The sequence below is a fragment of the Danaus plexippus genome, chromosome 2 (genome assembly GCF_018135715.1).
Source record: "Danaus plexippus chromosome 2, MEX_DaPlex, whole genome shotgun sequence".
In the NCBI taxonomy this organism is placed as follows: domain Eukaryota; kingdom Metazoa; phylum Arthropoda; class Insecta; order Lepidoptera; family Nymphalidae; genus Danaus; species Danaus plexippus.
In genome coordinates, this window is record NC_083537.1 from 3,884,603 (window position 1) to 3,909,913 (window position 25,311).

Genomic DNA, 25,311 nt, shown 5'->3' on the forward strand with positions numbered 1-25,311 from the left:
GACAATATTGACAATATTTCGGACAACATTGAAGAAACGCTTATCAAAAAGTTTCAGAATGTAAAAATAAATGCTACAACGGAAGTTCTAAAACAAAACTCCAAATTTAAACCGTCCTTCTAATCTGGTTCCGTCAAACTAATATGGTTACTACTACTGACCAAAAATTAAAAATTATTTGAAATATATTTACCAAAACCGAAATTTCAATTACTGAATTATCTTTTAATGCTGAAAAGAGAAGACTCGTAAAAATGATCCAAAGGATACTCGTCAGCTATTCTCTTTACGACAAAACGTTGGAAGATCGTAGGAAAGTTTTCTTTTTAGGAACAGGATCTGTATATTATCGATATCATTAAGGACATATAACACATAACAATATTAATGTACCGCTAACAATATTGGCAAATAATTGACCTAAAGTTATATAATTTTAACTGGTTCCATGATAAGCAAAATGGAAATAAAACAGAATTCTATTCTATGCAAGAATGATCTTTTAGTGTCGTGGGAGATATATATCGTATACCACGATACGAAGAAAAATCGATACAGATTCAATTCAAATGATTTTCAGATAAAAATAAACTATAAAAGAGCCCTTATCTAAACGGAGTAAAAGGAAGGATTGCTAAATAGTGAAGTATGAGTAAAATGTTGAAATTGATGTGCGAACAGCAAGAACATTAATATTTTCTTGTAACCATATACAATGATATCCCTTTCGGAAAGAGGAATTGATAATGAGGCGGGTAGCCAGAGATAACAATACATTTATTATGAAAAAATTTAGAGTTTAAACACAAAATATTAACTTTTATTTTTTTTTTATGATGAAGATTTTAGTGATGGACTGCTTATACGTTGACTGTAATTCTATGGTATCAATTTGACAATGTCAAACATACATCTAGTGAAGTTGACAATTTTGGCAGCGGTAATCGTGAATAAATAAAACAAAAATAATATTTAATGAAACTTTGTTTTCGACTATCTTTACATGTGTATTGTTTGAATTATTAAACTAAATCACTTTATTTATCGTAAATACTCTACTCGCATATTTCGATAAAATCCAATTTCGATAACCAAACATTTATTTATTTACTTACAAGTTTAAAATTCCTCAGTCTATGTTAACCATAAATAGATTTCAGTGCTTTGGGTACTAGTCATAATAAATGGACTAGCAAAAAAAAGGAAAAAAGCAAAAAGCATGGAAAAACGTAGTAAGCGACATCACACTCCCTCGCCATCGGACTCGGACAGTGCTGAAGAAACTCGGGCTAAGGATATAAAAGAGCGAGATGAGTTCGCCAAAAGGTTACGAAAGAGAGATGAAGAAAAAGTTACGAAAGTTTCTGAAAGTTCCAACAAACGGTCTTATGAAGAAGCAGCAAAGAGGTTAAAATTAGAGGCGGAAGACAGAGACAAAATATTACCAAAACTTCGTATTCAGTCCAGAAGAAAATACCTACAGAAAAGAAAAGATGATAAAGTTATTGAACTAGAAGATGATATTGCCGATGATGAATATCTTTTTGATGAGAGCATGTAAGTTATTTACATTCAATAGCTGTATGTTTCTGAAAATTAAAATAAATTGTTGTATTTTAATAATAATATTAACTTTTGTTTGAATTATAGATTAACAGAGAGAGAGAAAAGGGAAAGGGAACATAAGAAAACTCTGTTACAGTTAGCTAAGGAACATGAAAAAGCTCGGGAACTTGAAAATGTTCAAAGATATCACATGCCTCAAGATCTGGGAAAAGGGGAAAAAGGTAAAGGAAAACCATGACATCTTATGTATTATTCATAACAATCTTACAGACATTCCCCCAGATTAAATGATATAGTATATAAAATTTATATTAACATGTGGGTCTACAAAATTCAAATTCAAATAGAATTTTAATAAATTTTATATTACTAACTTTCCCCTTTTTTTCTTTGTGAACTTTGGTATTGGGCTCAGAGAGTATTGTATAACTTGCAACACGTGGTACCTGTTTTACACAGTACACACTACAATTGTTATGCTTGATCCCATGGAAACTACACGGAATTCGAGGGTCAATTAGATTTAATATCTAAAGTACATTACTGCAAAGTTTCATGAAAATCTGTTTAGCAGTTTATAAGTGATAGAGCAACATACATACCTACATGCATCCATACATTTGCATTAACATTTTGGTTTGGTATAATAAAAAATTTAACATATTAAGTTGGGCGAGGGTCTGAATATGTTAGTATGATTATGAGATAAAATGCTAAATTGTTGATACGTATGTTAACTCCAGTAACAACTCAAAAATTATATTTAAAAAAATTACCTGGATATGACAATTATTTTTACTTTTTAGTAAAACATAATATAGTGTTTAAATTCTATATAAAGAGACAACTATATTTTTGTTACAGGAGAATATATCGAAGTCGATGAAAATGAAAAATTGCCAAATTCAGAACAAAGAAAATGGGAACAGGAACAAATCAAATCTGCCTTTTTTAAATTTGGTGCAAAGGATGCAAAGGCACAAGATGAATATGAATTGCTTTTGGACGAACAAATAGATTTCATTCAAGCTCTACAATTAGAAGGCAACCAAGAAAAAAAAGATGAGGAAAAGATATCAGAATATAAAAAAGCAAGATTGACCATTGAAGAGACAAAGAAATCACTACCAGTCTTTCCATTCAGAGATTCTTTGATAGAAGCTATAAAAAACTACCAAATATTAATTGTGGAAGGTGAAACAGGTTCCGGTAAGACCACTCAAATCCCTCAATATTTGCATGAGGCTGGATTCACTGATGATGGCAAGAAGATTGGTTGCACTCAGCCCCGAAGAGTGGCGGCAATGTCTGTGGCGGCCAGAGTTGCACAAGAAATGAATGTTAAATTAGGCAATGAAGTTGGTTATAGCATTAGATTTGAAGACTGTACCTCAGACAGAACTGTGATTAAATATATGACTGATGGCACCTTGCACAGAGAATTTCTATCAGAACCGGACTTGGCATCCTATAGTGTAATGATTATAGATGAAGCTCATGAAAGAACGCTACATACTGATATTCTTTTTGGTCTCGTAAAAGATATTACTAGATTTCGACCAGATCTTAAGTTATTAATATCCAGCGCTACGTTAGACGCCGAAAAGTTTTCTACGTTTTTCGACGATGCGCCGATATTTAGAATCCCCGGTCGAAGGTTTCCAGTGCATATATATTACACAAAAGCACCAGAAGCCGATTATATCGATGCCTGTGTTGTTACAGTTTTACAGATACATGCCACTCAACCGCTTGGCGATATATTAGTGTTCCTCACTGGACAAGAAGAAATTGAAACTTGCGTCGAAATGTTACAAGAGAGAACTAAGAAAATAGGAAAGAAATTAAAAGAGCTCATCATTTTACCCGTATATGCAAATCTACCCACTGACATGCAAGCAAAAATATTTGAACCAACTCCCGAAGGAGCTAGAAAAGTTGTACTAGCCACTAATATCGCGGAGACATCTCTTACGATTGATAACATTATATATGTTATTGATCCAGGATTTGCTAAACAAAATAATTTCAATTCCAAAACTGGAATGGAAAGCTTGATGGTGGTACCAATATCTAAAGCATCAGCCAATCAAAGGGCTGGCAGGGCTGGGAGGGTAGCTGCTGGTAAATGCTTCAGACTGTACACGGCTTGGGCATACAAACATGAACTGGAAGATAATACTGTACCGGAAATTCAAAGGATAAACTTAGGAAATGCAGTGTTAACATTGAAAGCATTGGGCATTAACGATCTGATTCATTTCGATTTTCTAGATCCACCGCCACATGAGACTTTAGTGTTAGCTTTGGAGCAGTTATATGCTTTAGGAGCCCTAAATCATCATGGCGAATTGACAAAGGCTGGACGGAGAATGGCAGAATTTCCAACAGATCCAATGTTAGCGAAAATGTTACTTGCTAGTGAAAAGTAAGTATGCAATGCAAAACATATGAAAGATATTTCATATTTTTTACTGTACTGCAGTTCTTGCTCAGTTACCATTATAATGTGTTAGTCATAAACTATTATGTTTGCAGGTACAAATGTTCCGAAGAAATCGTATCAATTGCGGCTATGTTGTCTGTAAATAGCTCTGTATTTTATAGACCAAAGGATAAAATAATACATGCTGACACAGCCAGGAAGAATTTTTTCCACCGTCATGGAGATCACTTAACCATAATGAACGTTTACAATCAGTGGGCTGACTCAGATTACTCCGTCCAATGGTGTTATGAGAATTTCATACAATATAGGTCGATGAAACGTGCTCGCGACGTCCGCGAGCAGCTGGTGGGTCTAATGGAAAGGGTTGAAATAGATATGGTATCAAGTATATCTGATGACACCAACATCCGCAAAGCCATCACTGCTGGATATTTCTACCATATTGCCAAATTCTCTAAAGGTGGCCATTACAAAACAGTAAAACATAACCAAGTAAGAATAACCGACTATACCGAGACATTCTATGAACTTTAATATGGTAATATTTATTTAATGAGCAAATTTCTCTAATATATATTTTCAGACTGTTATGATACATCCAAACAGTGCTTTATTTGAAGAGCTACCAAGGTGGGTCATATACCATGAGCTGGTGTTCACTTCCAAGGAATTTATGCGACAAGTTACAGAAATTGAAAGCAAATGGTTACTAGAAGTGGCGCCCCATTATTATAAGTCTAAAGAATTAGAGGATTCTACAAATAAAAAAATGCCAAAAACAATTGGCAAATCTGCAAATAATTTTTAATTTTATTGGATACTAGAAATTTTAACTATTAAATTAAAAATAAATTACACATTAAAAAGGTTTCTTTTTAATTGTACCTAATTATAAACTAGAAATCAGTAACCCTCCCCTTTCTTTCCCAGTCCCCATATCTTGTAGGTTCTGGCCCTCGAGGCCCACCTACTTCACCAGTATGTGGATTAATATCATCCGGCCAAGCTGGCAGTGGGTCATCTTTAGCCTTCATTTCTGCTTGTTCTCCCAAATCTGTTATAGGAGTGGTCTCCCGTAACTTCTTTCTAAATTCGGCCATTCTCTTAGATTCCCCCTTTGTGTCTTCCTTACTTTCATTAGTCTCTGTTTTTGACTGTTCGGAATATTTATTTAAAGTTAAAATGGAACTGCGATTAACTGAAATAAAGACGTAAATGAATACACTGCTTCTCTTAAACATAAAACAACTCAAGTGATGTTGTCGTTTCTTTTTTTTAACAAACCTGCTAATATTTTTGTCATAGCATCTTTTACTTTCAACGTTAATACGTTCATATTGTATCAAACACAAAATAATATAAATTTTATTAAGACTACTACCAATGGTCAATACTCATTAAGTTAATAAGAATTTATTTTTAATAAAAATTCTGACTGTCTACTGTCTATTTTAAAGACCAGTTTTGAGTTTTTGACACCGATTAATATTATTGTTTTTAAAAAGTAACTCTATGAGAAGAGGTTACTAATCATGTTGTAATTTCCAATTGAAAAATTCATTAAATCTCATCTATGTCTTTTGTATTTTATGGTATTAATGGAAATGATGATTTTAGATTTAAAAGGAAATCATTATGAGTAAATCATCAAATATATAAATTACTTTAAAATTTATTTTGGCAACATTTTGTCTTTGGAATTTCGAATGACATTGTTTGTCTATGGAGCTATCATATGATCAATGATCTACTGATTTCATCTTCCTCCTCGAATCTTTTCGTTGTAGCTGAATAGTTACGTCTCTTTAAAAATCCGGAGGGTGATATAAAGGGAAGATGAAGGGGTGCATTTTCAATATCGACGCTGGTTATTTGGAAGGATTGTGTAGAGGTTTCAAGTGTGGTATTCTGAAACAATCAGATTACTTGAATTTGGTACAATGCGAAACATTAGAAGGTAAGTGGACGTAATGTACATTTAATATATTATATGTATATCAAGTTATTATCATTCTTGGAAAATCAATTATTATTTGCAATTTACAACCACACCCACTCTTACACTGTAATATAATAATTATTGTTTACAAATTGTCGTTCTAATAGTTTTATATCAGTAAAAAATTATTCCAGATTTAAAACTTCATTTGCAAGGAACCGACTATGGTACATTCTTAGCTAATGAACCCAGCCCCCTCGCTGTGTCAACTATTGATGATAAGCTCCGTGAAAAACTTGTTATTGAGTTTCAACATATCAGGAATCACTCTGTAGAGCCGATGTCTACTTTCCTGGACTTCATTACCTACAGTTACATGATTGATAACATTATTTTGTTGATCACCGGTACTCTTCACCAGAGACCCATATCTGAGTTGATCCCCAAATGCCACCCTCTGGGCTCGTTTGAACAGATGGAAGCCATCCATGTTGCTGCAACTCCTGCCGAGTTGTACAATGCTGTACTGGTTGATACTCCACTCGCTCCATTCTTTGTGGATTGCATCAGTGAGCAAGACTTGGATGAAATGAACATTGAGATCATCCGTAACACTCTGTATAAAGCTTACTTAGAAGCTTTCTATGAATTCTGCAAGCAAATTGGCGGAACAACTGCTGATGTCATGTGTGAAATCTTAGCTGTATGTATACATTCACATCAGTAGCATTCAATATATTCTGTTAGTATCAAAATCCTTAGAATTCTAATCGTTTTTTTTTGTTTAGTTTGAAGCTGATCGTCGTGCAATTATCATTACCATCAATTCCTTTGGTACTGAGTTGTCTAAGGATGACCGAGCTAAGTTGTACCCTCGCTGTGGCAAGCTGAATCCTGACGGATTGGCTGCTCTGGCTAGAGCTGATGATTATGAGCAAGTTAAAGCTGTGGCAGAATACTATGCTGAATATTCAGCACTGTTTGAAGGCGCTGGAATGAATGTTGGTGACAAAACATTGGAAGATAAATTTTTCGAACACGAGGTGAGAATTATTATTTTGTGACAAATACAAAAAAAAATATAACAATTATCAAATTATATTTAACAAATATTTAAATTCACAGGTCTCCTTGAACGTTATGGCCTTTTTGCAACAATTCCACTTTGGAGTTTTCTATTCCTACCTCAAGCTCAAAGAACAGGAGTGCAGAAACATTGTGTGGATCAGCGAATGCGTTGCTCAGAAACACCGAGCTAAAATTGACAACTACATTCCTATTTTCTAGACCATACAGTTATACGCCCTTTGAGTTGTTGAACTTTCTTAAATTGTACATACTATTGACAAATGTAAATTATCTTCCCTGAAATGTCTCTATCAAACAAAATCATACTGCATAGCTTGAAATCTTAAAGACAAAATATTTATTATAGTTTGGTTTAGACATGCAGTATTATAGCATTATAAATATATTGCCATACACCCATTTGTGATATCATATCACACTATACAGCTTAGATGTAGCGGAAAATTAAATGGAGTTATATTGTTGTCAGAAAATATTTTTATTGTAAAGGATATGTTTTCTATAATAGTGGTAACAGGATACACGGATAAAATGTTTTTTACCACTATTCAAACAGAATATTATTGACATTCCAGTTGATCCTCGATAAAAATGTATAACATCCATGCCATACGTTGATTATATTTTCAAAATTTAAGTCATCATAGCACCTTAGACAATTGTCCTATAAATTCATTTACTCATATATTGTCTTGTTGCTGTCGGAGTTTGCGAGTTTTATTCAAAGTTTCTGTATAAATGAATGTAGTAACTATACAATTAAATTCTATATAAAGTTATAATCTTTACATATAAATTGTGAAGTTGTGTTAGATTCTTGATTAAATAAAAAAGTTAAAAAAAATAATATGCATTTTATTTTCAACTAAAAAGACATAAATCATATTTGTTCTTTTATCATATCTGTCATTGATCCTTTGTGAGCAAGAAGGTTTTTAGGCTTTATTAAGTGTCCACTGAATTCTTGCCAGAAATTATTTTTTAACATATCATCATGTACATCTGCAATGATCTTAACAGATTTCTTTGACTCTTCATCTGTTATGCATTTCCTGGTTAGCAATGTACCTCTTTTAAATATTTCTGGTTCATTATTATAATTCTCCCCAAATTCCTTAAATAAAATTTCGTTTTTATCCGCTGAAAGTGTACCACACAGCCTCCTTTCAGCCTGGAAACAATGCAAAAGTTAATATCTAAAAGTAATAGAGGAAAAAGGAAAATTTTATTCATTTCATTATAACAAAAATGGCACCTGAGATGGTGTTAGATTCCCTTTTAAGACAAGAGCCCAGAAAGTTGTGTTATAAAGATTATTTATATGTACATCAGCTTGTCTCCATTTCAAATAATCTATTAAATTTTCCTGGGATGGATACAATATTAAACGTCCGTCAAATGTTGGTGGATACTTCAATTCTTCGTCACCAAAAAACTTTCTCCAATAAAACACATAAGATGATGAAAATTTACTATTAACAATAGTCAATAATTTAGCGGCACGTCTTTTATAGAGGTTACAATCTTTTTTAAATATAAATGAATACTCATCACTCTGACCATAAGCCAACAAGAGCTCATTGAATTCTCTTAACACAGAATAAGCGCTATAATTCATTAACCTAAGAGCTCGTATGTCATTAGGTTTTTTAAAATTGTGGTCGTCTGCAAACTTATGAAAACACTTTCCGTCTAGTCGAACCACAATCCAAGAATTAGGTAGCAAAGTATCATCTAATTCGAAAGTTTTAACATATTCAAAGGAACTTTTAGCCATTTTTAGTAACTTCAAACAGTTTTCCTTAGTTTTTAAAGTTTTGTATAAACGTGGGGCACGTACACTGGCAAAAAACATTGCCTTACAATCACTGAACAAAACTGTGGTTACTCTCACATAATTTCCTTTTTATTTAAACTGAAACTTTAAAAAAATAATATTTATTTTAGTTCCATATCACATATCATATTTATTTGCATTTTTATTGCAACTTTAAATATTCAAATTGAAACAAGTGTTTTCTGTGAAATTTGACACTTCGAACTTCTAAGTTCTACGAGATATTGACATCTGAGCTATGTTAAACATAATATATTAAACATGAGATTTTTTTTTTAATTATTACAAAAACCGTGGAAAAATACTTTAATTACCATGATATAAATAATGTAGTTTGTAATTTCAATACTTAATGTTTATTCCTTAGTATGAAAAGTTATTTATTTTTAGAGGTTTTTTTTTTGAAACGGCTGAATAGATTTATAGAAAAGCTTTAATATGTAGAAGGTATACTTCAAAATAATAAAAAAACCGACAACTTATCGGTGAATTTTATCCCAGGAACTTTCTTGGCTAAACGTGGCGCAAAATAAAAAACATATCATGAACTGCGTAAAAAATGCTTAAATTATTTCAAATTCTCTATAAACACCTTTTCCATAAAAATTATGGTTCAAAGTCGGAAAACGTTTTAAAATTATTGTACTTATTGTCATTATACGTTCTTTAATTTATGCTTTATTTGTAGGTTTTCTTTTATATGTACGCTCATAAAATCTCTCATATATTTTAATCTTCCTTAACGTTGTCTAGAAAAGATCGCTCTTTAACGACAAGCCCGCCAAGATTGTACATAGTAATAACCTTACGATTATTACAGTTGTTAATTTAAGGGTGTTGAATGAGAATTTTATTATTAGTATAATTTATGTGTACGGCACTTGCCACTTAGTTTACTATACCAAGTACATTCAATACAATGTTATATTGTCACAATGATTACAATACCACAATTGACCACAGAAAGTTTTTTTTTAACGCAGTTGAAACAATTCGATAAATGATTCATGAAAAAAGGTATATATTTTTGGATGTTTCTTAGTTCAAAATAAGAATAATAAAATTTAAAAGCAGGGGTAGCAATGAAAATAATTACTATATGACTTTTATTTTATTGCACTGGAAGTGATGAGTAAGTTATAATAAATTTCGCTGGTTAATAAGTTAAAAATTATATCCTTTAAATATTAATAGTTACATAAGCAGTTTTTTCACTTCATCCGGCGTCCTACGCACTATTAACTGAGGATCCATATAGCCATTGCTCGGTTCGTTTACGGCCTGATAAAGTTGTTCATATATGGCTAATATAACTTCAAAAGCCCGTTTCTTAACAAATAACTTATGAGTTTGACTTATAAGTAGGTTTAATTGTGGTAGCATATATAAATGCGGTGTAACTAGAAACATGTCGAATTTATTTAAAAATGATTTGAGTGATGTTGTATCCATGCCGGGTATGGCCGATAGAGGTCCATCTATTTTCTCTTGAAGCATTGTATAAATGGGGCCCATGTTTAAATTGGCTACAAGATAACTGGCCTGTTCTGAAGTTAGGGTGTCTATTTGTGCCTCAGACTGAGCCTGAAGTCTCTCATTATATTCATCTAAAATGGTGTAGAGTGATAAAGTACATTGTATATGATAAATACAATTTAACATGTAAACTGACATATCGGAGGAACTCAAGTGACATGCTGTTTCATTTATGGCATGAAGCAATGGATCTAGTATATGTGTAATAATTATTTTCTTATCTGTCTTGTGTGTGTTTGACACATTCATTAATTCCCTTAAAAAGCTAACTAAATCTGTGACAACAACTGATGGATTTAAGTCCGATGGAGGCGCTTTCACACCATGGCTTAGTTCTTTTTGTATTTTACTGTCTAAGGTCAAAATAAATACTTCTTCACTTTTCCTTGACAGTTCACTTAGGGTATCTACCATATGTCCTTTACTTATAATAGCTTTTATAATATCTTCATAGTAAAGTATTAGATTTGTTATAGACCATAGTATTAATGGATCTTTGTCTGGTTTAAGTATCAGTTCAGCTCTGACATTTAATAAGGGACATAAAGCTTCCATAATATTTGTCAGGGCCTCTGTTATTTTTTCCTCTTTATCAGGCAGAGTACAATGTTTGAGAAGGGTGCAAAGATTTTCTTTCTCTTGAGGTATTATTTGGTAGACCCAAGCCAATATATCTCCAATGTATCGCTTAGCATCATTAGCATAAAATTCTATTGGCTTGGATCCATTTTCCTCTTCTTTAGTCAAAGCATCAATGAACAGTTGTACAACAATTGCTTTTCTTGCATTGCAGTACTCATCTATTATGTTGCCGAAAAGAACTTGCCTATTTTCAAATTTTGCCAAAGCTTTAGGTACGAGGGCATTATTTGGAGAATCAACAATAAGGCAAGCTCCAATTGTCCAATGATACAATTTTTCAATAGCTGCCTCCTGTTGGAGACCTATGGTTTCCATAATATCAAATGCTGGTGTTTGATACCAACATCGGACAAGTGTTCTGCAATTATTGTTAAGTTTTTCAATATCAGACAATGAAGAAAAAAAGTCATTTGTTAATGGTGAAACATTAAAAAGACTTCTTATTTTATCCGGTGATAAATTAAAATTATTCACAAAAGTATTAACCCAAAGTAATTTCTTTTTGGTTCTTATTCTCTCATCCTTGAGTTTTGTTGTTCGAGCAATGATGTGATGGGTTTTTGTTTTTGATTCCTGGAGCCTATTGGACATGTCTTGAACTGAAACATCTAGAGAATTTAGGGAATCAATTAATCCTTGCAATTTATCTTTGACTTTGCTGAATTCTGTTAAAATTGTTTTGTTGACCAGTAAGTCTCTCTTTTCTATTTCGTTTACAAGAACTCTTCTTGTATATGCTGAGTTAGACGAACATAATCCAGAAACTGTATACAAAGCTTCACTGTTATCTGTTATGATGTGGCTATCAAAGATTTTATTTATACGTTGCCTAATGGGATTGTTATAATAAACCGTATCCATTTTTTTCAGAGTCGATCAATTGCGAACTTATCATTAAAAGATTATCCTCTGTTGGTCTTCAAAATACAATTACAGATTACTTGGATACCGTAGCAAACAGTTGCCTACTTAACTCATGACATCTATTCGACATGTCAAATTGTCAACAAACATGTATCATCAGTTCAGTCAAACTGTCAACTGTCAAAAAATAAAAAAGTATATATAGTAAAAACTGAAAAGGTAGACTTTATTCAATATATTATACTGCACAAGTGTTAGTAGCGGTATCTTTTTTATACTCTAAATAATGAATACAATTTAATATAACTCTAATTTTTTCAATAACTTACGAAAGATTTTTATCGCCAGAAACCAAACAAAACTTTTTATACATGGAAATCGTTCCAAAAAATAACAAACTCCCATGAATACTTCATCTTTTTACATTCAAGAGGTCTCCCTATCATTCTTTGAATATGTGAAATAGTTGTTATCTAAACTAGACTAGACATTTTTTTAAACTAGATGTTTTATTAAAAAACACTCAATTTCAACTATATTTCAAATTTTTGTAAAACAATTCTTAGCTGGAACTTTACTAAACAACGCTTATAAAATTTTTGAATCACATCTTGATGTGAATACTTTAAAACATAAAGCGTCAGTATTCTACTAATAAAAATATTCATGCTTTTTTATAATTTTAGGTATCAAAAGACAAATTGATTAAAAGAAATTCACTCATATTTTCATTGCAATTTTTTTTTCTATTCATCCTTGTACATTCATATCATCTATAACGCAAATTTCTTCAGTATTAAGTTCTTGGATTGTTTGAATCATACCATTAGACACTTAACAGCTTATGTTTTATACAAATTAATATGTTTTCTGGGTTTTTAAAAGGTTATATTTCTTTTATTTATATCCGAGTAGCAAAAAGTAACTTATGCATACTGTATGATAACAAAATAAACAGGTTAGTATACCTACTTTAGTACATATACATATTCATATTTATTCATTACTCACTTCTTTGTCAGATTATGTGTGGATATCTAGGTTTTCATAAATTACTTCACGAACTGTTTAATTATAAAAATGTTACAATCATAATGTAGATTATAGTTCGTAAGTTCAATTAGAAGACATTCTAAATGCCAGTAGGTATAATTTGTTCAAGTTTTTGTATATCTGTGAATGTTATATTCATCTTTGACAATCAAGATCTGTCTTCTGTCAGGTTAGGAAAAATATAACCACAACCAATTTAGTAACCTAGTATTAATTAAGTAAATAAAAACAATTAAAATGGGTTCGCGGCAAATTACGGAAAAATCTTTAGCAATGCTGCGGTCATTGCCTAGAATATCTTTAGCTAATTTACGTGACAATCCAGGTTCAAGAAAAAATGTAATAATACCTTTTACTCTTCTCACACCTTTTTTTAATTGTTGTGTTTTATTTGTTTTCAAAAATTTTTTTCATTAATTCTAGACAAAAAGAGGGAGAGGACAATATGGTGGTGACAAACATGGAGCTGGAAATAAAGGCTCGAATCAAAGACAGAATTATATGAGACTTGGCTATGAAACTGGAAACAACCCTTTTTATCTCAGAATGCCTCATGAAAACTACTACAAGGGTCATCAGTGAGTATAATTATGCAGAATTTTTAATAAGATGCCTCACTCTTTTTAAATTACTAACAATAATCTTAATTTTTCAGCCATAGAAGGGAATATCCTCCCATGTCATTACTACAATTACAAAAACTCATAGATACAGACAGATTGGACACTGATAAACCCATTGACATAGCCAGTATAGTGAAATCTGGTCTGTATAATTTTTTCCCCGACCAAAAACATTTTGGTTTAAACTTAACAGATGAGGGAGCTGACATCTTTGCTGCAAAGATTAATATAGAAGTGCAGTGGGCAAGTGAGCAGGTAATTGCTGCTATAGAAAAGAACGGAGGAGTAATAACTACAGCATATTATGATCCACATAGCTTACTTTTATTGAAGAACCCTAAGAAGTTTTTTGAGTCTGGACAAGCCATTCCCAGAAGAATGATTCCACCTCCTGATGCCATAGAATTTTATACAAGTGCAGAGATGAGAGGTTACTTAGCTGATCCAGAGAAAATTTCAGAAGACAGATTGAGGCTGGCTCAAAAATATGGATATGAATTACCGATTCTAGAAAATGATAGCAACTATAGTATGTTATGCGAAAGGAAAGATCCACGTCAAATTTTCTATGGACTAGAACCAGGATGGGTGGTTAATTTAAAAGACAAGTGTATCCTCAAACCTAAGGATGAAGAGTTACTCAGATTTTATGCATCATAATTTGATTGTATGTTCTTAATTCAGTAATGTATAGTGTAAAATTAAAAAAATAATAAAACATCAGAAATATTACATTTATTATTTATTGTTAATATTCGATTTTACAATATTCGAGCCAATTAAAAACTTTTAACAAATTTTGTTAGTGAAGAACGAGCTAAGTCAAAATCAGTATCTATAGTGGTCAGGCTTGTAGGGACCTTCGACTGGCACACCAATGTACTGAGCTTGTTTAGGAGTTAGCTTAGTAAGTTTCACCCCTAAATGGTCTAAGTGTAATGCTGCTACCTCTTCATCAAGCTTCTTAGGCAAGGTGTGGACTCCAATAGGGTATGTGTTGTGTTTTGTCCAGAGTTCAATTTGCGCTAAGACTTGATTTGTGAAAGAGTTGGACATAACAAATGAAGAGTGACCGGTGGCACATCCCAAGTTAACTAGCCTTCCAGCGGCTAGGACAATTATATGATTTCCGTTTTCAAGTTCATAGCGGTCCACATGCTGTTTAATATTGACTTTCTTGGCATTCTTTTCCAGCCAAGCTACATCAATCTCACAGTCAAAGTGTCCAATGTTACAAACGATAGCATCATCTTTCATCTTAAGGAAATGCTCCTTGCATATTATGTCAATATTCCCAGTGGTGGTGACAAAGATTTGTCCAATCTCAGCTGCCTCATCCATTGTTGTTACTTGGAAACCTTCCATAGCTGCTTGTAGGGCATTAATGGGGTCAATTTCAGTGACAATTACCCTGCCTCCAAAGCCCTTGAATGCTTGGGCACATCCCTTTCCGACATCTCCATAACCCCCTACAACGCAGACCTTACCAGCAACCATAATGTCAGTTGCTCTTTTAATTCCATCAAGAAGTGACTCCCGGCAGCCATATAAGTTATCAAATTTGCTTTTTGTTACAGAATCGTTCACATTAATAGCAGGCACTTTAAGAAGACCTTCTCGGAACATTTTGTATAAGTTGTGAACACCAGTGGTTGTTTCCTCTGAGATACCCTTGATATTTTCAAGTAGTTGTGGATATTTCTTGTGAACCAGGTTTGTAAGATCTCCACCATCATCCAAAATCATGTTCAAGGGCTGAAAACAAATAAAATATGTACATTGAGTATCTTTCTCAAAGCAAAAAACATCACTTTATTTACCAAAATTAATAAGTATTGATAAATTATGATCTTTTAATTATATATTATATATCTTTACAATAGATCACAGTCTTTCTTTTCTTTAGTTCTTAAAGAACTTAATGTGGCCAAAATATTATATGTTATTTAAATTAAATCAAAAATAAAATTAACACCCTTAATACCTTTCCGTCATTGAAGAACAAAGTTTGTTCAATACACCAAATGTATTCTTCATCAGTTTCACCCTTCCAGGCATAAATAGGTATTCCGACGGCCACTAGGGCAGCGGCTGCCTCATCTTGTGTACTGAATATGTTACTGCTAGACCATTGTACCTTAAAAACACAAAATATACATAAGTATTTATAGCAATTAACTATTCTGTACCATTTACTTACAAACTTTGTAACATTTCTTTATTGCGTCATATTTTATAAAAAAAAAAAAAACTAATCGTAACTAATGCTCTGTTTTCATTTTTCCACTTTAACTTACGTATGTTTAAAAAAATCTTAATATCATATAAACAATGATAATACATGTTTATATTACATCACATGTAGGGTTAAATGTGAGTTCAGGGAATGTCACAAATACAGCATCTGAGATAAAAAATCGTAAACGTAACAGGAATTCGTTTTAAATAATATTGCGTCACAATTTACAACAATGAGATGTAAATACGTTGAAAATAAGATGTCACCTCTTATACAAAGACTGTTTATCTAATAGATAGAGATATGATGATTGAATTGAATGTAATTTGAGATAAAGACAAAATCTACGAAAGAAGTGTTCATGTTACAGAAATAAGATTAAGAAAAATCATATATTTCTATGTTTCGAATGGTAAATGACTTGTATGTATTATAAATGTATTTAAATTAGTCAAAATAACTGAATAATTAACAAAATCTACATTTCTAGATAGTAATAAAGATTATTTGTTAAACACTACAACTGTTACTTACCTCTGCACCTAACTCAATTAGAGTTTCTATAAGTACAGCTGTTTGTACTGTCATGTGAAGACTTCCAGCTATTCTGGCTCCCTTGAGAATTTTGCTAGGAGCATATTTGCGACGGCATGCCATTAGTCCCGGCATTTCTTTCTCAGCTAACATAATTTCTTTACGGCCGAGTTCCGCCAATTTCTCATCAGCTACATGTAACATAATTTGTTTTTTTATATCATAATCACAAAAGTAAAATATAATGTTTTTTTTTCTTCGTAAATTACGTATACATACCAATTTTGTATGGTGGCTTCATTTTTGGTGACAGGTTTGAGCTTTTGTTAAAAATGGTGCTTGATTAAAATAAAACAGTTACTGAATTATACTTAAGTTAATAAAAATAAAGAATATTTTTGTAGCCACCGGTACACATGCGGTAGACCGTCTACAAAGAACGTGGTCTTAGAAATGACAGAATTTATCTTTGAACGTTGAAAAATTGCTATACTTTTTTTATAAGCTTACGGATTTGGCTTCTTGAAACATTAGTAATGTTTACATATTTTTTCTGAAGGGAGATATTTCAATAAATCATTAAATAAATAAAAATTATCACAGTTTTTATTTGCAATAGAAAAGCAAATACATGATGTTGGTTAAACATGACAAAGGCATAATATTTACATTTTTTACAAAATTTAATATGTTACAAAATTATGATTATATTATAATTCATTTAAATATTTGACAAAATTATTATCAAAATTGAATAATTGTTTCATTTAATACGATATTTATTAGGCGCCAAGCTTCCCTTCAAAATACAAATTGTACAACTAAAAATTAGTAAGTAATAAATGAAGAGTAATACAGACATCCTGACTTAGACCGGATGTGTTCTAACTGGTAATGGTGATTTAAACGGTTTTTCAGAATATCAAAAAAGTGTTGCGCAGTCAAAAGATAGCGTATTCAGTGTAAGAAGAGCATGTAATATAATAAGTAATAAAGTTCTTGTCAACCAGTTCTCTAACAAAATTCCAAGTTAAACTGGCAAACTTCAACGAACAAGGTTATAATGTCTAAGATTTATTATTCCTGAATATTGTAGATGGCAGGAACGCTTGTGCTTACCGTTACATTTAAACATAAAAACTTAGAAAATCTAAGTGTTTTCTATACAAGTAGGTATGTGTTGTTTTTAAAGGCTCTGTTAACCGCTTTCATTGTAATTAAATCTAATGCCCTACATGTATTTATCCGTAACATAAGATATGACAAAAATGTTGTGCTTTTCACGTAATAATGTTTTCGATTTACATATATTTATCTGTGTATGTTCGCTTCAAGGTAATTATATGATTTCGATTAAAAACTTTCAAATAACTTATCGATCTAAATCTTATTTATTAGGATATAAGATTCCAAATATCTGTTACGGCAGGCTACATAAAAGTTTTAAAATAAACATTTTAGGTTGAAATAAATTAAATATTAGAGATAAATAAGGATAAAATGAGAAGACAGAAAATTTAAAATTGTTTTTTATTATCGTAGAATGGTTTACAGGATAGTATTCGTAAGCAAAAAGGAAGGAAATAAAAAGATGTAACAAAATAAATTTAATTTTTTTTGTATCGCGCAGGAAAAGTGGGTGGTATTCATCGACTCAATGCCTATGATTCTAAATCAGAACCTTTCATGGCATGGCACTAGTCCTCACACATTCTCCTATCATCCTTAGCAAAAACACATAATATGACAAAGGCTGCTGACGAAAAATCCGACCAGCTCATAAAACATGGACATATTATGTAAAAACACAACACAACCGAGCTCGTGGGCACGATGTACCACTTATAAGTATGTTAAAGCATAACAAATAGGATTCTATCTCATAAAATTATACTCTTACTATCAGTCAATGACTCGAAATGTCGACAGCTATTTATTAAACGACACCGTTTTCACGAGCCCGGCCGTCTACACGCACTCTATAAAAAATCTTGCATAATTCGCGCAAACATCATCCCTGCCAGTGATGCTCACAGACTAGCAAACACTCAATTACGAATCAAACAATTTGTTTAACACGCCGCTCTCACCAAGCTCTCTCGGCTTGTAAATGTATAACTGCTATTTGAAATAAGTTGATCTTATTAATCACAACGAATTTATACACGTGAATGTTTGACATCATCGCGATAAAGAGAATGACGAACTTTATTTTAAATTCGAATACTTCAAGGCACTGACGTGGAAGTACTAAGGATTATATACTATATTATAGCATTTTAAAAATATTGAGGTTTTATTGCTTTTTCAAATAGTGATATTTTAAAATTCCTTTTTTAAAATATTTTTTTTTTACATTTATCTTTTTTTTGAGATTCATGAAACAAATAACAACGCGATCACAAGAACAGATTATTCCTTATTTAATTACATTATTTTATAGTCAGTGCATTGTAGTCAACATCAATCAGTACGCCAATAAAACGTATCATGGAAAACAAAAAGAGCTTTAACTACATATGTACAAAACATGAGCCCGAGACCAAAGGCAATTTTTCATTTTATTCATCACAAGAATTACATACGTTTTAGTTATACGTCACATATATTTGTTATTTAACATAAACTGATTCCCTTAAAAATCTAAGGAAACTATTATAAACCTTAATAATTAATGCTTCCATAAAAATAACGATAAGTATTGAGAAATAATACGGCAATATGGAATAGTTGCGATGAATAAAAAGTATAGCACCAATATGGCGTCCTCGAGTCCCGCTCGTAACTTTGATGGAGTCGCTTACACAACGTCGTTCCGGAGCCCGACGGTTGTCTAAGTTAACACACAAACATTTACATTTACACATTCATTAACACTCATGACTCACCTTTCATACATTCTTTCATAATATCTTACAAAACAATAATAATAATTTATAAAATTCACAATCCCTTGCACATGTGCATGCCTATAATAACATACTTCCACTTACATACAGTCCCTTTCACATAACATACGTAAAGATACCACAGCCACTGTCTATCTATAATACCAAATAGGAAATGCTTCGATATTTTCTTGAGAATATTATGGAAAGATTATTTGTTAGGCATCGAAATTCAACAATGCCACGCTAGGTGCATCGGCCATTTTAAATTATCAAATCGATATAAACAAACAATAATTCTGTTAATGTTGCCGTTACATATTATGTAACAGACTGTTTCAAAATCTCTGAATAATTAAAAATGTTGTTATAATCTATATATTAATTGTAATTCCTGTACTCCTTCTATGATGTCATGAGTTGAGTTTTGCTTAATTATCATAATATCCCTATATATTATACTATATAAAGGAACATGAGTATGAGACATGTCAATTGATTACATTTGATATAATAAAAGTGTAGTGTTGTGAAGTACATATTTCAGAGAGCTATAATTATTAATATTTTTTAAATTAAAAATTTTTCATTGAGGCCAGCAATGTATGCACCTAACGATTCTCAAAAAATGACATGATATGATCTTCCAATAATACACTTGAATTTTATCAGCAATAAGTAGTGTGAAACCTAGTTACTTCACTGTTGGCGCTCCACAATTCTTTGAATCTGTAAACACAAGTTAATAATATTTTATATAAAATAATTTATTAATTTAATCAAAGGACATATACATAATAAATAATGAAAATTTCATTACTTGAACGATTGGACAGACAAGTTTTCATGTGATTTACTTTTATAATTTGCCAAAATTGTTTTGAAATATTGATGAGATTTAGTAAACAGTCACAATATTAAATTTTGACTCGCTTAAGGCATATAAAAAAAGAAAAAGTACAAGTCTTTCATGTACATATGTAATCTGTTGATTATTTAATGGTGTCAAAACCTAAATCAGATTTCAGTGATTTTTTGTCCCTACATATTTTAAAAATAAAAACTTTTTTTTTTATTTAATTGAATCACAAACACTAAGGTTTAAGTGTAAACTGGCGCTTTATTATTGGATCTTGAAGAGCCTCTTATAATGAAAAAATCCTCATTTTAACAAATTCAGCTCTTCAACTCACTCTTAGATTTTTACGATTTTATATTTAATCCTATATTATTTATTTTACCTATATGCAAAATGGTAACAATTTATAATAATTTACCAGCTGGCAAGTGGAGCTTGTTGTTTCAACTTCCTGATTTCCTTAGTGGCCCAATTGGCTAACGTTTTGGTGCGTGCGGTGCGTGAAAGCCGCGCCGCTTGGAGTAGATCCAACAACGGCCTCGTTTCCAACATCGGCAGTACTCTTTGGCCGAACACCGTGCACAGATCGCCAGTCAGACCGGCTATCACCGACATGTGACCGTCTGTTCGCTCGGGTTCTGAAGCCACTTGGATCATGAAGTTCACTATCGCCGGTACGTGAGGCTCAACCAGAGCTACGTCTGACTGCACCTGAAATGATAAAGTTTGTATTAAAAAAATCATCAGACAGTGCATTTACACAAACTGAGATGATAGTTACGCGCTGTCCAGTTTTTATGAGAAATACTAGTAAAATGATGTATGGGAAAGTTTTTGAGTATCAAGAATCTATCATCTTTCGTACAGGTTTAAATAATATTCCTCCATATATAAACATATAGGTTATAATATATTTCTCTGTATATCGTCACTTGTCATAGACCATAGATGGCGCTGGCAGATGTATATCATCTGTTTTATAACGCACTAACTTATATTGGTGATGCGTGTTTAAAAAAAAATTATGTAAATGGTTTTATTAAGGTTGCTACTGACCTCGCCACCGGCGCCTTTAAGCCCTTGAATAATTCCTGTATAAGCTTCTAATACGCTCTCCCTTAACTCACATAAATATTCAACCATATCATAATCTGACCGATCTACTTGAGCTTTGCTTGCCTAAAAAACAAACATTTTAATAATAATTGTTTTAATTAAATTAACATACATATATAACCGCACACTCATATATGTAACAAACCTGCAGCAACATGTCCATTACTAGATTGAAGTATTTTCTGAAATCAGGACCTATACTTAGTGCAATATCTCCAAAAACTGAGAGAATTTGAGGCTTTACTGATCGATGAATTGAGTTATCACCAAGATTTTCTAACAGAAGAAATACGATTTCGTCACAATATGGTAGCACCTGTAAAGTTATCGGAATTATAACATTTTTAATCTATTAAAGAATTTGAAATAAATAAATATAATAAAAAAAAAATTACCTTGCTTTTGAGAGCGCGACAAATATCACCTGTGACACCAACGGCCGTTATGCACACTTGATATTCCGCATGATTTTTAAGTCCAACGTATAAATATTGCTTGAACGCATCCATATATTTGAGGAAGCCCTCACCTAAAACTTCGACTAACGTTGAAACTGCCATTAAGGCGTCCTCCTGTACTCCGCCGGCCTTGCCAGCATTTCCAGCAAACATTGTCAACAGTGCGGTCATAATTGCATCTGATATATGAGGCGCATCTTCTGGAGTCACCTTGCGTAAGACGGACTGCAAGGTCGCACAAAGTAAACTCTGTAGATCATTGAATTGGGATCTATCAGACTGACTCGATATATGATTCTCCATTTGAAGTACTTGGTGTAATCTCTCTAAAATAACCATAGTTGTTTTTTGTACAGTTACATAGCAATCTGTGGGCGAATTCTTCACCATTTCCATGAGGGCTTCGTAAGCCGCCGATCTTAAATTATGTTGCGCTGCATCTTGACGGTCTGTCGTTTCTAATAATCTTTGTACGATGAAATCGAAATATGTTGACATGCAATAGGTCTTTGGTTGGTGCGAGTCGCCGCCGTCGACGGCTTCGTATGCAGCTTCAGCTAGACCCGTGAAAGCCCAACAAACGTTCGCAGCCACACGTGGTTCAGCCTTAAGACCGGTTACGAGACTTTCTAATAATGGCTGTAAATACGTGTCATTGATTGCCGCTTCAGGAACTATTTCACATATCCTACCAAAAGTCCATGCTGCTGTATCTCTGACGGCGACACTCGAATCGTACATGGCTTCGATTAAAGTAGGCATTGCCTCTTCGACTAAAGGTTTGAGAGTTGTAGCTTCCAGACCGCCTAATATAGATCCAAACGCCATAAGCGCTGCCTCCCTAAATCTCCAATGTTCACTTTTAATGTTCGACCTAATAAACGGTAAGACGTGAGGAACAATTTCATCTTCACAGCAGTTCGAAAGTAGCATTAAACACACTGAAGCCGCTTTGGATGGGTTCCATTCAAGTTCATCATCAGAATCATCTTGCTTGGTTAACTTTTGCATAAGAACAGGTGCTATATACTGGAGAGCTCCTCTAGCATAAAATCTCGATGTTCTTGCAGGAGGACGACCTGTTTATAGATTTCACAGTTATATCTAACATAAATTAATAACATTAACTAACATATTAACAAATAAATTAATGGCAATTACCTGCTTCAGTTGCTTCAGCCATTTCAATAGCCAGATCTACTTCTTCGTCACTAACATTGGACCAAAATTCTATACCTTGTAATGATATTTCATCGACATCTGATTTCATGGCTTCTAATGTTATAGGAAACAGAGCTTGACCCATATAAGGCTCCATATATTGATAGTAAAGTGATAGAATTTTTACCTAATGATATAAAAGAAAATTACACATCTATATCTACATAGATATACAATAATAATATATATATATATATATATATATACTTACTAAGCACTGAAGGGCTGCTACACTTATTCTCATATCAGGTGATTGAGTCGCCTCACAGACAACTTCCATAATAAAGTTCCTTTCATTCTCTTTATCAAAATTAGCTTTTGTGAATTCTAATGAGTTAAGGAGGGCCTGTGTTGCAGCAAGACGGACATGGTTGCTAGGCTGAGTCGATCTCATCCCATGTATGATAGCAGTTAAAATTGGATTACTCTGTTCTGTTAATACTTCCGCATCTATTTCTTGACAAATATAACCTGAAAATAAACAATTCGGTTTGCAATTGTAGGGGAGTTGTTATGTAATAAACTGTTATCAATAAACTATTTATATTTAAACCAAATATGAAATTAAAACTGTGCAAATCAAATAACAAGGTATTATTAAAGTACTGTTAATATAAATTTTTCACACATTCCATATTTATCTTACATATTATATAAATTTATATTAAGGAGAATGAATCATGTTGTGCATAAAATAGTCATTAGTAACAATAACATTGTGTATGAAAATATTTGTTTAGACTTCGGTCCAAAATGTTCTTCATTGATAGTTGGAAGGAATACCTTTACACTATAAAAATCTAGAAATTTACGAAACCTACCAATAGCCTCTAAACTTGCTTCCTTTTTCAATTCCGATGACTGTTCATTGACAACATTTTCTACAAGTGTTGGTATAAGATCATTCCACTGGCCCACTCCCAGCTCAGCCACAGCTACATAGGCAACACATTGGGCAGCTGAACTTGGCCTATTGCTTTCAGTGCCTATTGCTGCTAAAATCTATACAAACACACATTACATATACACATATTTCAATATTAATGTATATATTCTAATATAAAAATTGTTTAATTACATTCTTTTTAATATATTGTCTAATGTCTTCAGGTTGGTCCAGCCATCTCTGTTGGTACTGCTGCTTAAGTGTATGATCTTTGGAAGTGAGGTGATTTTTTAGCTGTAAACCGGCCGCCATCCGCGCCACCTGGCTGTTACCACCCTGGACCAGCACATCTGACAGCATCTTGATGAAGGTCGTAAAGTTTGTGTCAGCTGCATGGTCGAGGTATTTCTCTGCTGCTTCCAATTCATTTCGATCTGGAAATTACACGATACACGTTATTTGCTGCCTAATGTTCAAATAGGACAAAGCGAATCGGATAATTCATATGGGATTTACGATAACACATGTTGGAGGTTATTTCAAACATACATATCAATAACCCTACATTGTCAAAAAGATATGTTTTGATATATTTGATGAAAACAAAAAAAGTATTAAACACAGTTACAACCTAGAAACTTCTTTACGTGAAATATTTAAAGATCCTGTTCTAGTCTACCTTGTATAAATTTATTATGATATAATTAAACACTTATGCATTTCAAAACATAAATCGTATTGGGAATACAATATCAAAGTGAAATTATAGTATAACTTTTATCATAAAATTGTGACTAATTACTGATACTCGTAAATGCAACGTACTAAAGTCAGTTGACAATAAGAAGCGCCATGCTCATAGAAGAAAAAAGCATTACATACCTGGTGATATAGTTTTTTCTAATACCTGAATGAGTGTGAATGTCGTTTCTCCAAGCATTATGTTGCTTTTTTATTTAATTCAAACTATATAGAAACTATAACTGAAGAAAAAATTGTAACCGGCTCACCACGAAAGAACACTCACAAGTCACAAATTTTATAAAAACGATGTTACCAGTAACTACAAACTTGTGGAGAAGAGACGTTTTATTTTTTTATATGAATTAAGACAAGACATGGATAAAAATATAAAAATAATAATAAGTAGTTTCATAAATGAAATAGCAGCAAGCACGATCGTAAAAACTTAAAAGTTTAATTAATTTATTATTAATAAATATTTTTTATTAATTTGAGATAGGTTGAAAATATGATTTGAAGTGGGTTAATTATTATTGGTTTCGGGTCATCGTAACCTTGAAATATATTTATTCATAATTTTTTCATGAATTTAGTTACTTTAAATTAATTTTATTATTTTCATTGCGAATTAATTTAATTTGCGAAAATGTGTAGAAAACCCAAATTTATTTCGTAAAAATTTGTTGTTATTGACTTCTATGTAATATCGTAACATGAATGCTTTGAATATATAATAGTAAGTGAAAATTCATATTTTTAAAACATTGA

The 25,311-nt window shown here is 32.2% G+C and overlaps 7 protein-coding genes across 8 annotated transcripts; 3 read left to right on the forward strand and 4 right to left on the reverse strand.

The window, feature by feature from the left end:
• The first annotated feature begins 906 nt into the window (after positions 1-906).
• LOC116779594 (pre-mRNA-splicing factor ATP-dependent RNA helicase DHX16) lies at positions 907-4,881 on the forward strand. The gene is made up of 6 exons (XM_061520802.1): positions 907-1,046; positions 1,154-1,557; positions 1,651-1,787; positions 2,431-3,994; positions 4,105-4,507; positions 4,599-4,881. Exons 2-6 carry the CDS (start codon positions 1,220-1,222, stop codon positions 4,821-4,823), a joined length of 2,667 nt encoding a protein of 888 aa, XP_061376786.1. The 5' UTR covers positions 907-1,046; positions 1,154-1,219; the 3' UTR covers positions 4,824-4,881.
• Positions 4,808-5,490, reverse strand: LOC116779595 (succinate dehydrogenase assembly factor 4, mitochondrial-like). The gene is made up of 2 exons (XM_032673961.2): positions 5,300-5,490; positions 4,808-5,213 (listed from the first exon to the last, which is right to left on the reverse strand). The coding sequence occupies exons 1-2, from the start codon at positions 5,349-5,351 to the stop codon at positions 4,912-4,914; spliced, it is 354 nt and encodes a 117-aa protein (XP_032529852.1). The 5' UTR covers positions 5,352-5,490; the 3' UTR covers positions 4,808-4,911.
• A 241-nt stretch (positions 5,491-5,731) lies between these two features.
• On the forward strand, positions 5,732-7,890 carry LOC116779437 (V-type proton ATPase subunit d). Its single transcript, XM_032673712.2, has 4 exons — positions 5,732-5,972; positions 6,149-6,657; positions 6,743-6,997; positions 7,080-7,890. The coding sequence occupies exons 1-4, from the start codon at positions 5,852-5,854 to the stop codon at positions 7,239-7,241; spliced, it is 1,047 nt and encodes a 348-aa protein (XP_032529603.1). The 5' UTR covers positions 5,732-5,851; the 3' UTR covers positions 7,242-7,890.
• LOC116779436 (conserved oligomeric Golgi complex subunit 6) lies at positions 7,883-12,055 on the reverse strand. The gene is made up of 2 exons (XM_032673711.2): positions 10,079-12,055; positions 7,883-8,214 (listed from the first exon to the last, which is right to left on the reverse strand). Exons 1-2 carry the CDS (start codon positions 11,917-11,919, stop codon positions 8,100-8,102), a joined length of 1,956 nt encoding a protein of 651 aa, XP_032529602.2. The 5' UTR covers positions 11,920-12,055; the 3' UTR covers positions 7,883-8,099.
• Positions 12,056-13,123: 1,068 nt separating this feature from the next.
• LOC116779539 (large ribosomal subunit protein uL15m) lies at positions 13,124-14,330 on the forward strand. The gene is made up of 3 exons (XM_032673888.2): positions 13,124-13,314; positions 13,399-13,553; positions 13,631-14,330. The coding sequence occupies exons 1-3, from the start codon at positions 13,213-13,215 to the stop codon at positions 14,256-14,258; spliced, it is 885 nt and encodes a 294-aa protein (XP_032529779.2). The 5' UTR covers positions 13,124-13,212; the 3' UTR covers positions 14,259-14,330.
• Positions 14,326-16,836, reverse strand: LOC116779538 (adenosylhomocysteinase). Its single transcript, XM_032673886.2, has 4 exons — positions 16,651-16,836; positions 16,372-16,562; positions 15,583-15,735; positions 14,326-15,353 (listed from the first exon to the last, which is right to left on the reverse strand). Exons 1-4 carry the CDS (start codon positions 16,670-16,672, stop codon positions 14,427-14,429), a joined length of 1,293 nt encoding a protein of 430 aa, XP_032529777.1. The 5' UTR covers positions 16,673-16,836; the 3' UTR covers positions 14,326-14,426.
• A 1,050-nt stretch (positions 16,837-17,886) lies between these two features.
• LOC116779343 (importin subunit beta-1) lies at positions 17,887-24,849 on the reverse strand. 2 transcript variants are annotated; one of them, XM_032673586.2, is made up of 10 exons: positions 24,682-24,848; positions 23,992-24,233; positions 23,735-23,915; positions 23,125-23,384; positions 22,854-23,040; positions 21,630-22,771; positions 21,380-21,550; positions 21,175-21,297; positions 20,537-20,829; positions 17,887-19,988 (listed from the first exon to the last, which is right to left on the reverse strand). In XM_032673586.2, coding segments are annotated over exons 1-10 (2,658 nt in total). In that variant the 5' UTR covers positions 24,740-24,848; the 3' UTR covers positions 17,887-19,987. The 2 variants fall into 2 exon arrangements, with proteins under 2 accessions (XP_032529477.1, XP_032529476.1); XM_032673585.2 differs by lacking the exon at positions 17,887-19,988 and having other exon boundaries at positions 20,533-20,829; positions 24,682-24,849.
• Between the last annotated feature and the right edge of the window lie 462 nt (positions 24,850-25,311).

Coding starts and splice junctions, on each gene's coding strand:
- LOC116779539 (XM_032673888.2), top strand. CDS start 13,213: ATGGGTTCGCGGCAAATTACGGAAAAATCTTTAGCAATGCTGCGGTCA. Junction 13,315..13,398: donor ATCCAGGTTCAAGAAAAAAT/GTAATAATACCT, acceptor CATTAATTCTAG/ACAAAAAGAGGGAGAGGACA. Junction 13,554..13,630: donor AACTACTACAAGGGTCATCA/GTGAGTATAATT, acceptor TTAATTTTTCAG/CCATAGAAGGGAATATCCTC.
- LOC116779594 (XM_061520802.1), top strand. CDS start 1,220: ATGGAAAAACGTAGTAAGCGACATCACACTCCCTCGCCATCGGACTCG. Junction 1,788..2,430: donor TCTGGGAAAAGGGGAAAAAG/GTAAAGGAAAAC, acceptor TTTTTGTTACAG/GAGAATATATCGAAGTCGAT. Junction 4,508..4,598: donor AAACAGTAAAACATAACCAA/GTAAGAATAACC, acceptor ATATATTTTCAG/ACTGTTATGATACATCCAAA.
- LOC116779538 (XM_032673886.2), bottom strand. CDS start 16,672: ATGAAGCCACCATACAAAATTG. Junction 16,563..16,650: donor GAAGCCACCATACAAAATTG/GTATGTATACGT, acceptor TGTTACATGTAG/CTGATGAGAAATTGGCGGAA. Junction 15,736..16,371: donor TAATTGAGTTAGGTGCAGAG/GTAAGTAACAGT, acceptor TGTGTTTTTAAG/GTACAATGGTCTAGCAGTAA.
- LOC116779437 (XM_032673712.2), top strand. CDS start 5,852: ATGAAGGGGTGCATTTTCAATATCGACGCTGGTTATTTGGAAGGATTG. Junction 5,973..6,148: donor ACAATGCGAAACATTAGAAG/GTAAGTGGACGT, acceptor AAATTATTCCAG/ATTTAAAACTTCATTTGCAA. Junction 6,998..7,079: donor ATAAATTTTTCGAACACGAG/GTGAGAATTATT, acceptor TTAAATTCACAG/GTCTCCTTGAACGTTATGGC.
- LOC116779595 (XM_032673961.2), bottom strand. CDS start 5,351: ATGAACGTATTAACGTTGAAAGTAAAAGATGCTATGACAAAAATATTA. Junction 5,214..5,299: donor TATGACAAAAATATTAGCAG/GTTTGTTAAAAA, acceptor TCTTTATTTCAG/TTAATCGCAGTTCCATTTTA.
- LOC116779436 (XM_032673711.2), bottom strand. CDS start 11,919: ATGGATACGGTTTATTATAACAATCCCATTAGGCAACGTATAAATAAA. Junction 8,215..10,078: donor GAAGTGAAAAAACTGCTTAT/GTAACTATTAAT, acceptor CATTGTTTCCAG/GCTGAAAGGAGGCTGTGTGG.
- LOC116779343 (XM_032673585.2), bottom strand. CDS start 24,739: ATGCTTGGAGAAACGACATTCACACTCATTCAGGTATTAGAAAAAACT. Junction 23,916..23,991: donor GACAATATATTAAAAAGAAT/GTAATTAAACAA, acceptor GTGTTTGTATAG/ATTTTAGCAGCAATAGGCAC. Junction 23,041..23,124: donor TAGCAGCCCTTCAGTGCTTA/GTAAGTATATAT, acceptor TTATATCATTAG/GTAAAAATTCTATCACTTTA.